This window comes from Dama dama, chromosome 24 (assembly GCF_033118175.1).
Source record: "Dama dama isolate Ldn47 chromosome 24, ASM3311817v1, whole genome shotgun sequence".
In the NCBI taxonomy this organism is placed as follows: Eukaryota; Metazoa; Chordata; class Mammalia; order Artiodactyla; family Cervidae; genus Dama; species Dama dama.
This window is the reverse complement of record NC_083704.1, coordinates 16,918,453-16,931,087: the sequence shown is the minus strand read 5'-3', so window position 1 is coordinate 16,931,087 and position 12,635 is coordinate 16,918,453. Positions and strand designations below refer to the sequence as shown.

Here is a 12,635-nt window from a genome sequence, read left to right as displayed (position 1 = left end):
GAAATAAGTCAGAGACAGACAAAAACTTTATGATCTCATTTATATGTGGATTCTGAAACAAAACCAAAGTCATAGAAAAAGAGATCAGATTTGCAATTGGCAGAGGGTGAGGGGCAAAGGAATTGGGTGAAGGTGGTCATAAGGTACAAAGTTCCAATTACAAGATAACAAGCAACAGGCATGTAATGAGCAACATGATCACTAGAGTTCACAATGCTGGGTGGTATATTCATAAGTTGCTAAGAAAGTGAATCCTAAAAATTATAATCATAAGAAAAAAACTAGTAACTATGAGGTCATAGATGTTCAAACTCACTGTAGTAATCATTTCACTATATATATATATGTATGTATGTCAAATCATTATGCTGTATACCTTAAACTTCAGTAGTGTCACATGTCAACTGCATCTCAATAAAACTGGATGGAAAATAAACAAATACTTCAGAGTTAAACTTGAAGCTGTGTAGTCCCTCCTGAAAACCCAGTCCTACGCTTGCACATGGACTTCCCCTATGACGTGGGCCACTCCAGTGAAGTGCAGCCTGAGCCAAATTTTGGAAGCCCCCAAAACTACCTCCAGGGCAGCACAGATGGAAGAAGAGTTTTCCAGTCACTGGCCAGAGAGCTCTGTCTGGTAGTCACCAGCAGCTAAAACCAGAGATAAGCTCCTTTGTGTTTACCCCAGGAAGATACTTCTATCTACTTAAATGGATGCTTTCTCAATTGAGAAACAAAACAAAAGATAAGATACGGGTTTAAACTTGCTTGCCAATCAAACAGAATATTAGATCAAAAATACATCTAACTCAAGATACTCGAGAATGCTGATCTAAATTCTGGTGTTAGGACGAAAGCTTAAGAATGCATCCTTTGAAGGCTGACTCAACAACAGTTGTCACTGCAGCCTCACTGATCTAGACTTGATTTCACACTGAATTCATTATCATTTCTCTTTTTTCAGGGACAATCAAGATTCTCAAAGCACTAACTCAATTTGACTTTTACATCGGTCACTAGCACTTTGCTGAAATAAACCTTTAAAGAGACAACTCTGCAATTCCAGTCTTCCTTAAAACACTTAATTTGGATAGGTGTAAAAATTAATCAGGGGACTTCTACTTCCAAGACGAAAGAGTAAACATAATTCTTCATAGTCTGTCCACTAAGTACAACTAAAAGCCCAGTTTATAGAGCAAACACAAGATGACGGAAAGGTGGAGGGAAGCAGGCAGAGCAGTGAGGGACCTGAGAACTTAAACCAAGGCTGGGGACCCCTGGGTTTTCTTTTGCCTCATATAATCCAAACTCAGAGCCGAAGGAGCTTGATATGGGCAAAAATCAACAGTTTCTGACCGAAAAAAAAAAAAGTCCTTTCAAAAGCCTATTTCTTGTAACCAAAGGACCAGAAAAGGGATAGTCTAGCAAGACAGGAAACTTTCAGATAATAAAACTGCTCTACTGCAGAGACCACCACACAGGCACACACCGTGGCCCCAACCCCACCACAGTCAGCAAAATCCAAAGGGTACGTAGATTTCCACCCCCACCAGGGCGTAAGGAGGCACCCCTCCACCCTGCTGGGGTAGCGGCTGAGAAAGCCAGGTAGGGCTTTCCTAACTGCTGGTAATGGGTCCTTCCATCTCCCAGTGGTGCCAGTGAAGACCATGTGGCCAGCTTGGACTTCCATTCCCACCCAGGTGTCAGAGGAGGCACAGAAGATTCAGGGTTTTCACCCTCACCCACTCCCACTGCAGAGATCATGTCAGGGCTGAAACTGCCTTCCCTGCCCATCACTTTGTCAGGAGAGGTCAAGTGGAGATCCTGGACTTCTACCTCTCCCTGGCAATAATGGGACAGTGTTTCCTCTGCTGGAGCAGTGTCAGAGAAAACCAACTAAAACTGAAGCTTTAAACAAGACCCAGACTCTCATAACATGATAAGAAAAAGTCCAGATTTCAACTGCAATTCACTTGTTACACCAAGAGCCAGAAGATCTCAAACTGAACGAAAAAAAAGACAATCGAGGCCAACACCAAGAAAACTATTACAATTACCTGACAAAAATTTTCAAGCAGCTATGATAAAAGCAATTAGGAAGATATTGAAAACAAATGGAAATAGAAAGCCTTGGCAAAGACATAGCAAGTCTTAGCAAAGAAAAACAAGACATAAAGAAAAAAGTGAATGGCAAATTTTAAATGGAACAAAAGTTGAAATAAAAAACTTGTGGATAGGCTCAATAGCAGAATGGAGGGGAATAGGAGCAAATCACTGAACTTGGAGATAGAACAAAAGAAATTACCCAATCCGAATCAACAGAGAGAAAAGTTTTTTGTTTTTTTTTTTTAAAGAGTAGTTGGTATCAATAAACCTGTGGGACTATAACTAAGGACCTGGTATTCATGTCATCAGAGTCCCAGGAGAAGAAGAGAAAAGGGCAGGGCTTAAAAAGTACTTCAGAAAATAAAGGCTGAAAACTTCCCAAATTTTGTAAGAGACAACCTTACAAATTCAAGAAGCTAAGTGAATCCCCAATAGGATAAACCTGAAGAAATCCATGCTGAGACATATCATAACTACACTTCTGAAAACTAAAGATGATACAGATACTCTGGAAGACGGTTTGACAGTTTCTTAGGAAACAAAAAGCGTTCTCACCATACAGTATAGCAACAGTGCTCCTCAGTATTTACCCAAATGAGTTGAACATGTGTGGGGTCAGTGTTATATAGGAACACTTTCTGTTCAGTTTTGCTGTGAACCTAAAACTATCCCCAAAGGGAAAGTCTGTATTAAAAACAACAACGACAAAAAACAATGAGGACGTCCCTGGTAGTCAAGTGGTTAAGACTCAGCCTGCCAGTGTGAAGGACATGAGTTCAATCCCTGGTCCAGGAAGATTCCTGTGCATCACAATTAGTAAGCCTGTGCTCTGGAGCCTGTGGAGCAACCAAGCCTGTGCATCACAATTAGTAAGCCTGTGCTCTGGAGCTGGGGAGCCGCAGCTCCTGAAGCCTGCAGGCCACAATGAGAAGCCTGCACACCACAACGAGAGAGCAGCCCCCACTCACAGAGACGAAGACCCAGCACAGACAAAATTAAATAAAATAAACAAAAATTAAAAAAGAAGTTTTCTCTAAAATAATACATTGAACTGGATGAAGATGAAAATATAACATCAGAATTTGCGAGATACTGCAAAAATGACACCAAGAGAAAAATGTGTGGCACAATATGCATATGTTAGGAAAAGGAAACGTCTCAAATCAATAATCTAAGTTCCCTTCCAAGAACCTAGAAAAAGAGCAAAATAAACCCAGATCAAGCATAAGGAAGGAAAATAATAAAAAGAACAGATATCAGTTGAACTGAAAATATTAAAAGTGGTAGAGAAAAATCAGTGAAATATAAAATGGGTCTCTTTTTTTTTAAAGATCAAGAAAATTGAGAACCCTCTATCAAGTCTGAGAAAATAATAAGATAGAAGACACAAATTACCAATACTACAAATGAAAGTGGGGATGTTAGAAACAGGGGCTGTCTCTTCAGACCCTGCAAGCATAGAATAGATAATGACGGAATAATACTATGAACTACTCTACACACAAATATGACAACGTCGATGAAATAGATCAAATCTCAAAAACCAAAAATGACACAACTTATCCCACATGAAAGAGATGATCTGAATAGCTCTATAACTATTAGAAAAACTGAATTTGTCATTTAAAAATTCCCCCAAAAGAAATCTCCAGGTCCAGATGATTTCACTGGGAGTGAATACCAGTGTTACACAATCTCTTCCAGAAAAGAGAAGAGATTACTTTCCAATTTACTTTCCAAAGTTGGCACTAAATCAGATAAATACCATACCCAAAATGAAAAGCATAGACCAATATCACTCATGAATACAGATGCAAAAATCCTTAACAAAATGGTGGCAATGAGAATTCAATAATACATAAAAAGAATTACACACAAAACCATGAGGCTTATTTCTAGGCATACAGGATGGTTCAATACTTTAAAACCCATCAGTGTAATCTACCATATTAATAGACCAAAGATGAAAACTCACACGATCATATCAATTGGTACAGGAAAAACATATGACAAAATTCAACATCCATCTCTGACAAAAACTCTCAGAAAAATTGGAATACAGGAGAACTTCCTCAACCTTTTAATAAAGACACACACACACACACAAAACAGCCAACAGCATACTTAACAGTAAAAGACTGAAATGGGAACAAGGTAAGGATGTCCATTCTCACAACTCTTATTCAACATACTCTGTAAGTTTTCATCGACACAATAAAGTAAAAGAAATAAAAGGCATACAAATCAGGAAGAAATATAAATGTTCTTATGTGATGACATGTTTGTCTATGTTAAAAGCCTCAAGAAATATACAAAGTCTTATAACTAATAAGTGGGCTCAATATAGTTAGAGGACATAAGAAAGACATACAAAAGAGTCTGAAATGCAGTACTTGGATGCAGTCTCAAAAACGACAGAATGATCTCTGTTCGTTTCCAAGGCAAGCCATTCAATATCACGGCAATCCAAGTCTATGCCCTGACTAGTAATGCTGAAGAAGCTGAAGTTGAACGAACGGTTCTATGAAGACCTACAAGACCTTCTAGAACTAACTCCCAAAAAAAATGTCCTTTTCATTATAGGGGACTGGAATGCAAAAGTAGAAAGTCAAGAAACACCTGGAGTAACAGGCAAATTTGGCCTTGGAGTACAGAACGAAGCAGGGCAAACGCTAACAGAGTTCTTCCAAGAAAACGCACTGGTCACAGCAAACACCCTCTTCCAACAACACAAGAGAAGACTCTACACATGGACATCACCAGATGGTCGACACCGAAATCAGACTGATTATATCCTTTGCAGCCAAAAATGGAGAAGCTCTATAGAGTCAGCAAAAACAAGACCGGGAGTTGACTGTGGCTCAGATCATGAACTCTTTATTGCCAAATTCAGACTTAAATTGAAGAAAGTGGGGAAAACCACTAGACCATTCAGGTATGACCTAAATCAAATCCCTTATGACTATACAGTAGAAGTGAGAAATAGATTTAAAGGACTAGATCTGATAGACAGAGTGCCTGATGAACTATGGATGGAGGTTCGTGACATTATACAAGAGACAGGGAGCAAGACCATCCCCAAGAAAAAGAAATAGAAAAAAGCAAAATGGCTGTCTCAGTTGGCCTTACAAATAGCTGTGAAAAGAAAAGAAGCAAAAAGCAAAGGAGAAAAGGAAAGATATACCTACTTGAATGCAGAGTTCCAAAGAATAGCAAGGAGAGATAAGAAAGCCTTCCTCAGTGATCAATGCAAAGAAACAGAGGAAAACAATAGAATGGGAAAGACCAGAGATCTCTTCAAGAAAACTAGAGATACCAAGGGAACATTTCATGCAAAGATGGGCTCAATAAAGGACAGAAATGGTATAGACCTAACAGAAGCAGAAGATATTAAGAAGAGGTGGCAAGAATACGCAGAAGAACTGTACAAAAAAAGATCTTCACAACCCAGAAAACTCAGAGACCTACACAAATACGATGCACTGGTTTTTTACTGATACACTGATTTGAGATGCAAAAGAAAATCAAAAGAGGAAGGAAAGCCTTTTCAACAAATGTGGCTAAATTGATTAGATTGTCAAAGACAAAAAAAACTTAATCTAATTGTGGTTCCCTGATGGCTCGGATGATAAAGAATCTGCTTGCAATGCAGGAGACTCAGGTTCGATCCCTGGGTCGGGAAGATCCCCCGGAGAAGGGGGATCTCCAGCATTACTGCCTAGAGAATTCCACGAACAGAGGAGCCTGGTAAGCTACAGTCTATGTGGTCACAAAGAGTCAGACACAACTGAGCAACAAACACTTTCACTTTCACCTTACAAAAACTAAATCACAATAGATAATGGTGTTAAATGTAAAATGTAAAACTACAAAAGTTTTGGGAAGAGCATATGACAAAACACTCAGATCTAGTATGAAACAAAGAGTTCTTAGACTTGACCTCAAAAGCACAATCAATAGAAGGAAAAATTGATATATTAAAAACTTTTGTTCTGCAAAAGACTGTGTAAGGAGGATGAAAACACAAGCTACAGATAAGGAGGAACTATTTGCAAACCACATACCTGATGAGGACTAACATCGAGAATATGAAAAGAATTCTCAAAACCCAACAGTGAAAGAAATATCCAATTAGAACATAAACAAAAGATAAGAAGGAACATCTCATCAAAGAAGATATACAGAAGGAAAAAGCACATGGAAAGAAGTTCAACATCATTAGCCATCAGAGAAATCCAAATTAAAACCACAATGAGATACCACTACACACATATCAGAATGATTGATACAAAAAAGTGACATCAAATTCTGGTGAGGATGTGGAGAAATAAGATCTTTCATGAACTGCTGGGGAGATTATAAGCTGGTACATTTAATCTGGAAAACAGTTTGGCAGTTTATTTAAAAAGCAAATAGGCAACTACCATATGATCCAGCAATCGCATGCCTGGGTACTTTTCCTGGAGAAACGATGATTTCTCTTTACCCAAAAACCTGTCCACTAACGTTTATAGCAGTTTTATGCGTAATAGCCCAAATCCAGAAATGATCAGATGTTCTTCACAGAGTGATTGGTTAAACTGTGGTATATTCATGTCATGGAATACTATTCCGCAATAAAAAAGAAGAAAATACTGATATAAGCAACAACCTGGTTGAAAATCCAGAGAATTATGCTGAATGAAAAAAGTCAACTCCAAAAGATCACATATTGTTTGATTCCATGTATACACATTCCTAAAATGACAAAATTTCAGAAATGAGGAACAGACTAGTGGTTTTCAATAGGCTGAGAAGGAGTGGGGACGGAAAAGAACTAGGTGCAGTTATAAAACAGCACCATGAGGGATCTTTGAGGTGACGGAATTCTTGTGTGTCCTGACTATGCCAATGATTTTGTCCAAAGGTTTGGCAAGATGCTAACATTAGCGGGAACTAGGTGGGGGTGGGGGGGGGGGGCGGCGGTCAGTGTGACTGCTTACAGCTGCATGTAAACTTAAGAGTCATTTCTGAATAAAAAGTTTAATACAAAAAGTTAATCAAACTGAATCTACTTCAAATTTGTTCCAGCGTCTGAAATAACTATTGCTTCCAAGAATCCTCTCCTTGCTATAATTTTGTTAGCAGCCCAAAGGTTAAAGGTTTCTGAGTTAAGCTTAAGTGTCGCAAACATGTGGAGGAAATATACCTAGTATCCTGGGCCAAAAATCTACCAAAACAAACTTGCCTACAGAAATCTCGTCAAGAGACATGTATTAGCTTACAAAATAATTAACTGTTCAGCAAGAACTGATATATGCTTGATAATGTTGCATATTAATTGAGGGGCTTTTGTTTTATTATTATTCAACTACCTTAAATTACTTATTTTCCTCCAAACAGCTATGGGAAATTTCTTTTCTTTAGCTAAAAAAATTCATCTGTAAAACACAAGGACATTTTCATTAATATTTAAACAAAAAGGCAAAGTTCCTTCACTTCCCATCTCAGTCTTCTTGCCAGGGAAAATCACTGTTGTTTGTTTGAAGTATTTTTTTCAGATTATTTTTTGTGTGTCTCTAGACATATGTACAATTTTATGTCTGTGTGTCTGATATTTTTTAAAATAAAGATAGGATCACACTGTTTATATTATTCAACTACTTTACCCCCACCCTGCTTTAAAATCTCTTGGAAATGCGCATGTTAGTATCCTTAGATCTAATTTAATTCATCCTAAGTGCCTTACAGTATTTTGTGGTATTGACGTACTACAGTCTAATCCTTTGGCACTTATGATGTTTCCGATTTTTTATATTGCAAGCAATGTAGACACTGGTGAAAAATCCTTGTATGTGTTTCCTGGAGCACATATAAGGCTGTTTCTCTAGGAGAGAAACCCAGAAGCAGGCCTGGCTTTACAGGTATGACCAATATTGTTGATTGGCTGAGACCACACCTGTTCCCACCTATTCCCAATCATCTTCTTCTTTCCTGCTTCCAAAACAAAGGTTGGAGTGACTAAGTGACCCAGTTCCGGCTGATTAAACATCACCAAAAGTTTGCCGGGTGGTCCCTAGCAATGTTTCTGCTTTCCAATTAAAAACAGCTGGACCTTTTTCCTTCCCTGAAGTGGCTGTGGTGTTTGGAGGGGTGGTAGCCACATTATAACATGTAGAAAAGTTAAGGGAATCACAGTGATGTCAGCTGTGATACTAATGAGTTGCTGAACTAAAGCTATCGACAGTTACCTACAGACTGCTTGCTATGTGACAAGAATAAACCTCTGTCAGGTTAAGCTACAGTGTAAGTCTGGTTTTCTATTACTTGCAGCCAAATATGTTTCTAAGAGATTCAGTACTCAATTATTCTCTAAAAAGTTTGTACTCACTTCATTCTCTCACAAAAGTCTATAACAGTATTCCTTTCCCAAAACTTTTGTTTACTTTGAATGTTGTCAGTCATTTACATGTTTACTCAAGCTGACACAGGAAAAAAATTTCACAGGAAGTAAAGCGTCATTTCATACATTTATTGGACATTCAAATTTCCTCTTCTACAATTTTTCTTGTTCATATCTCTTGACCACTTTTCTACTGTGTTGTTAGACTTTTTCTTATTGATCTGCAAGGATAAATTTCCAGATAGTAAAGCAGCCTTGGCTAAACTCACAGCGAAAACTGCCTCTGTATCTTTATATCATCAGTGAAGTCAAACACGATTACAAAATAAATCTTCGGTGACAGGCCACACCTCTGACAGGGACAATCATCTCTGAGTGGTGCACCACCACGTGGCAAAGTGTCATAAAGTAAGTCAACTTGTGCAAACAACCTGGGCCCCAGCCCATGCTTACTACTTCCTCTGCAAACCTGCACCTAAAGAAAGGTATATGCACCAGTAACACACTGCTGAACTAGGCAGAGTCTTTAACATGCTTCATCTCATTTAATCCAAATCAAACCCAAAAGGTAGTCACTATCAATCCTATTTTACAAACAAAAAATAAAAGTAAACTTTTAAAACCAAGAGTTTCTTTTCTATCACAAAATCTTACATTTCAGGCCGCATAATTAAAACGAAAACGATTAAGAGTTCACCTAAAACTTGAGTGATACAAAATCCATTGTGCCTGTCTAAATATATCAACATGCTTAAGCAAGAAACATTGCTAAACATGTTTAGTGGTTTATGAGTCTGAGGAAGGTATCCCAAAGCTTGGTTCTACAGTTTATTGCCACACTATAGTTAACTCAAATTACTTTGTTTTAAAGTAAGAAACGAAACTGAGTAGGATTTTAATGCTTCAACAAGAAGCACTGACTAGCCAGCCACCAACCCCACCCTGGAGAGGCAGGTAAGGAATTCCTCTCATCAGTTATCAACCAACCAATCTGACACTAGAAAACAAACAAAATAAGCAGTTAAAGATAATACAAGATTGTCATGAAAAGAAACATAAACAAGTTGAATGAACAGGCACCATCCTTGAATATAACAAGCACCATCCTTGAATATTTGTACCTGGTTAGATTTTTGGATAACTGTCTCCACTTTTAAAAGTTTAGGAGCTAGAGGAAAAGAGAAAGTTGGGGAGGCGCCTGTTCCTGCAATCAGGTGAGGAGCAGTAGGAAGGCTGAAGTCCTGACAAATATTTCCCCGTTTTCTGCCACACCTCTCCTCACAAGAGCCGTGGATTCTCTCTCTGGCACAACATCACACAAAGCACTCAGTCCACACTGGAGAAGCAGAGGCATCAAATCTCCTCGATGCCTCCAACCAAACTGTCCCGAGGGGACATGCCCAGCCCAGGGACAGCAGGCCAGAGCCCCAAGAACTGACAGCCCCAGCAGTAGGAACGTCAGACCAACCGAGGCGCTGCCCACTTGGGCCCCAGAGAGACATGGAGATTCATCTGGAGCAACCTCCTCCCGTTTTTTAGCCCACCTGTAAGGCACAGAAAAATGCCTGGGGGGAGTCTGATTTTTAATTTTACACAAAAGAAAACAAGTCTGCAGACACACAGTGTTTACGGTCTATGGAAAGTGCAAATGAGCTGACAAATCGCCAATCCGAGGGGTGACTGGTGGGTTCTGGTTTTCCCAGTGGGCTTGCCCAGGGATTCCTGCTTGGGGAGAGGTGATGGAGTGTTTCCCCCCACCCCCACGCCACTCCTCAGCAGAGCCGCACACCTCACCCAACTGGCACAGCAAGGTTAGTAACACATGTTAAGAAATCTGACTCTCTGCCAAAGTCAAAGGCCAGGCTTGGAGAGGGGAGGGGGAAGCATCCCAGTGGGCTGCTCCTGACCTCCGTGCAGGCGTTTGCCAGGCGCACAGCAGGGAGATTTAGTCACCAGAACAAAACAAGCCAGATTCCTTGGCCCTTCAAAACTGCCCAAACCTCAGGCCAGCTTACTAGAGGGATGGTAACCCAGGCACGTGAGAGAGGGGGACAACAGGTCTCCAAGAGGGGCAGGGACACAGAGGAAAAGAGCAATGAGGGGTGGGTGATGGGGCCAAAATGTGCTGGAATCAAACTAGGTGCTTCAGCACAGTGCCAGCTCTCCTGGGAGGGACACACCGGGCACCCAAAGGCTCCTCCAAGGGTCCGTTAGAGCTGGGCCCTAAAAGGGGACCCCAAACCCTGTAGATGCACCCAACAGGTGCCAACGAGACGGCAGAGTCAAGCAGGGGGCTAGCTTGGCAACGCTCCCCCCACCCCACTTGTGCAACCAACTAAACATACCCAAGCACACAGCCTCACTGTCAGGCACACACATTGCACACACAGGCTCATGGTCAGGCACAGCACACAGTCTTCCTAGGTGTAAGTGCACACACACACACACACACACACACACACACACACACACACACACACATAACATCCTGCCAGTCCACGGGCACAACATACTCAACATGGCAGTTCAGTGCTGTAAGCACACAGTCATCTTCACACACGGTGAGCCTCACACACAAACTCTGTAGGGAATAACACACACAAACTCTGCAGGCTCGGGCTCATGCACACACACAACTCCACAACCTCCTAGTCAGGTACACACAAACCTCTACATAAGGTACACGTGCACACTCACAGCCTGTCAGGAAAACCGGTGCTCACGCACCTTTAACATCTCTCAGTTGGCCTGTGCCTACCCAGAGCATGCAAGTGTACACACACAAGTGCACACACACCCAATCCGACAGACACATACACTCACAACCTATCCGTTAAGTGCACACACAGCCTTTCAACCTCTGCTCCCTGCATACACACGGCGCACACACTTCCAACCTGCCAGAAACACACACGGGCTCACAACTTCTCCGTCGGCGTGAGCGCACACACAAACTCCTGGCCCGCAGGGTCACCCCCACATCGCCGCCACCCGGGGAAAGGCGCACGCCCCCTCCCGCGCCCGGAGCGGCGCGGGCACACTCCCCCTCCCGCCCGCTCGCCTCTCTGCTGCGCACCCCGCACCCACGCACCCCTCCCCCAGCCCGCGCCAGCACCCGGCAGCCAACTCCGGCCGCGCGGGGAGTGCCCACGCCCCCGGCCTGCGCCCGGCCCGCCCGGCCTGCGCCCCTCCTTACCTTTCTCGCCGGCGCCCGGGGCCCGGCCCTCGTCCTCCTTGGGGTTGGTCACCTGGGTGATGATGGCCGGGCCGTCCATGGGTGCGCGGCGCGGCGGCCGCCCGCCGGCCCGGCCCCCCGGCAGCCAGGCGCACGGGCGCGCGGCGCGGGGGGCGCGCGGGGCCGCGGGCCGGGGGGGCGCTCGCCGCCGCCGCCTGGGCGCGCCCGCCGCCCGGCCCCGCGCTCTGTGAGAGGCGGCCCGGGCTCGCGCCCCCGCTCCCGCCGCCGCCGCCGCCTCTGGGCTGGAGCGGCCGCCGCCTCGTCACCATGAACCCCGGAGCCGCGCCCGGGAGAGCCGCGCAAGGGGAGGCGGAGCGGGAGGCCGGGCGCCGCGGGAAGCGGGAGCGGGCGAGGGGGAAGGAGCCAGCGAGGAGCGAGGGCGGGCGGGAGAGAGGGAGGGAATGAGGGAGGGAACGAGGGAAAGCGGGAGGGCGGGCGGGTGGGTGTGTCCCGGCCGGGGGACCGGCCTCCGCCGCCGCCGCCGCCGCTGCCGGCCAGCCCCGGGGGGGAGAGGGGTGCGGGGTGAGACCGAAGCGCTGGGTGGAGGGCGGGAGGGGTTCTTGGGCAGACGGTGGCGGGGGGAAGGGCTTCGGGTGTAGGGGCTTCCAGAGGGGTCCTGGCGGTAGATGTGAGGGCCGAGGTCTGTGGGGGTGTCAGAAGGCCTGGGAGGATGAGTGGGGTGAGCGGCCTGAGGTGCGAAGGCCGTGAGGAGGAATCTGGCAGATGAGTGCGCTGAGGGGTGTCGGGGGCTAGGCAGAGGCCCGCGGGGGTGCGGGTAGGGCCCCGGGGTCCGAGGAGAGATCGCACGGATGGGAGAGTGAGGAGGGCCCCTGGAGGGGTGTTTACCGGGAGGAGGAAGGAAGAATAGGAGGTCGATGCGAGGGATGGGGACGAGGGTCCCGTGAGGGTGTC

General features: G+C 44.2%; 1 protein-coding gene across 6 annotated transcripts in view; it reads right to left on the bottom strand.

Moving 5' to 3' along the window:
• The window catches only part of CTDSPL (CTD small phosphatase like), a 119,781-nt gene extending 107,989 nt beyond the window's left edge, over positions 1–11,792 (bottom strand). For all 6 annotated transcript variants that reach the window (XR_009690284.1, XM_061127758.1, XM_061127760.1 and 3 more), the window contains exon 1: positions 11,685–11,792. Coding sequence is in view for 5 of the 6 variants with exons in the window: in XM_061127758.1 (XP_060983741.1) it covers positions 11,685–11,763 (79 nt within the window). In the remaining variant the exon portion in view is untranslated. The remainder of the gene's footprint in view (positions 1–11,684) is intronic.
• Positions 11,793–12,635: the final 843 nt, after the last annotated feature.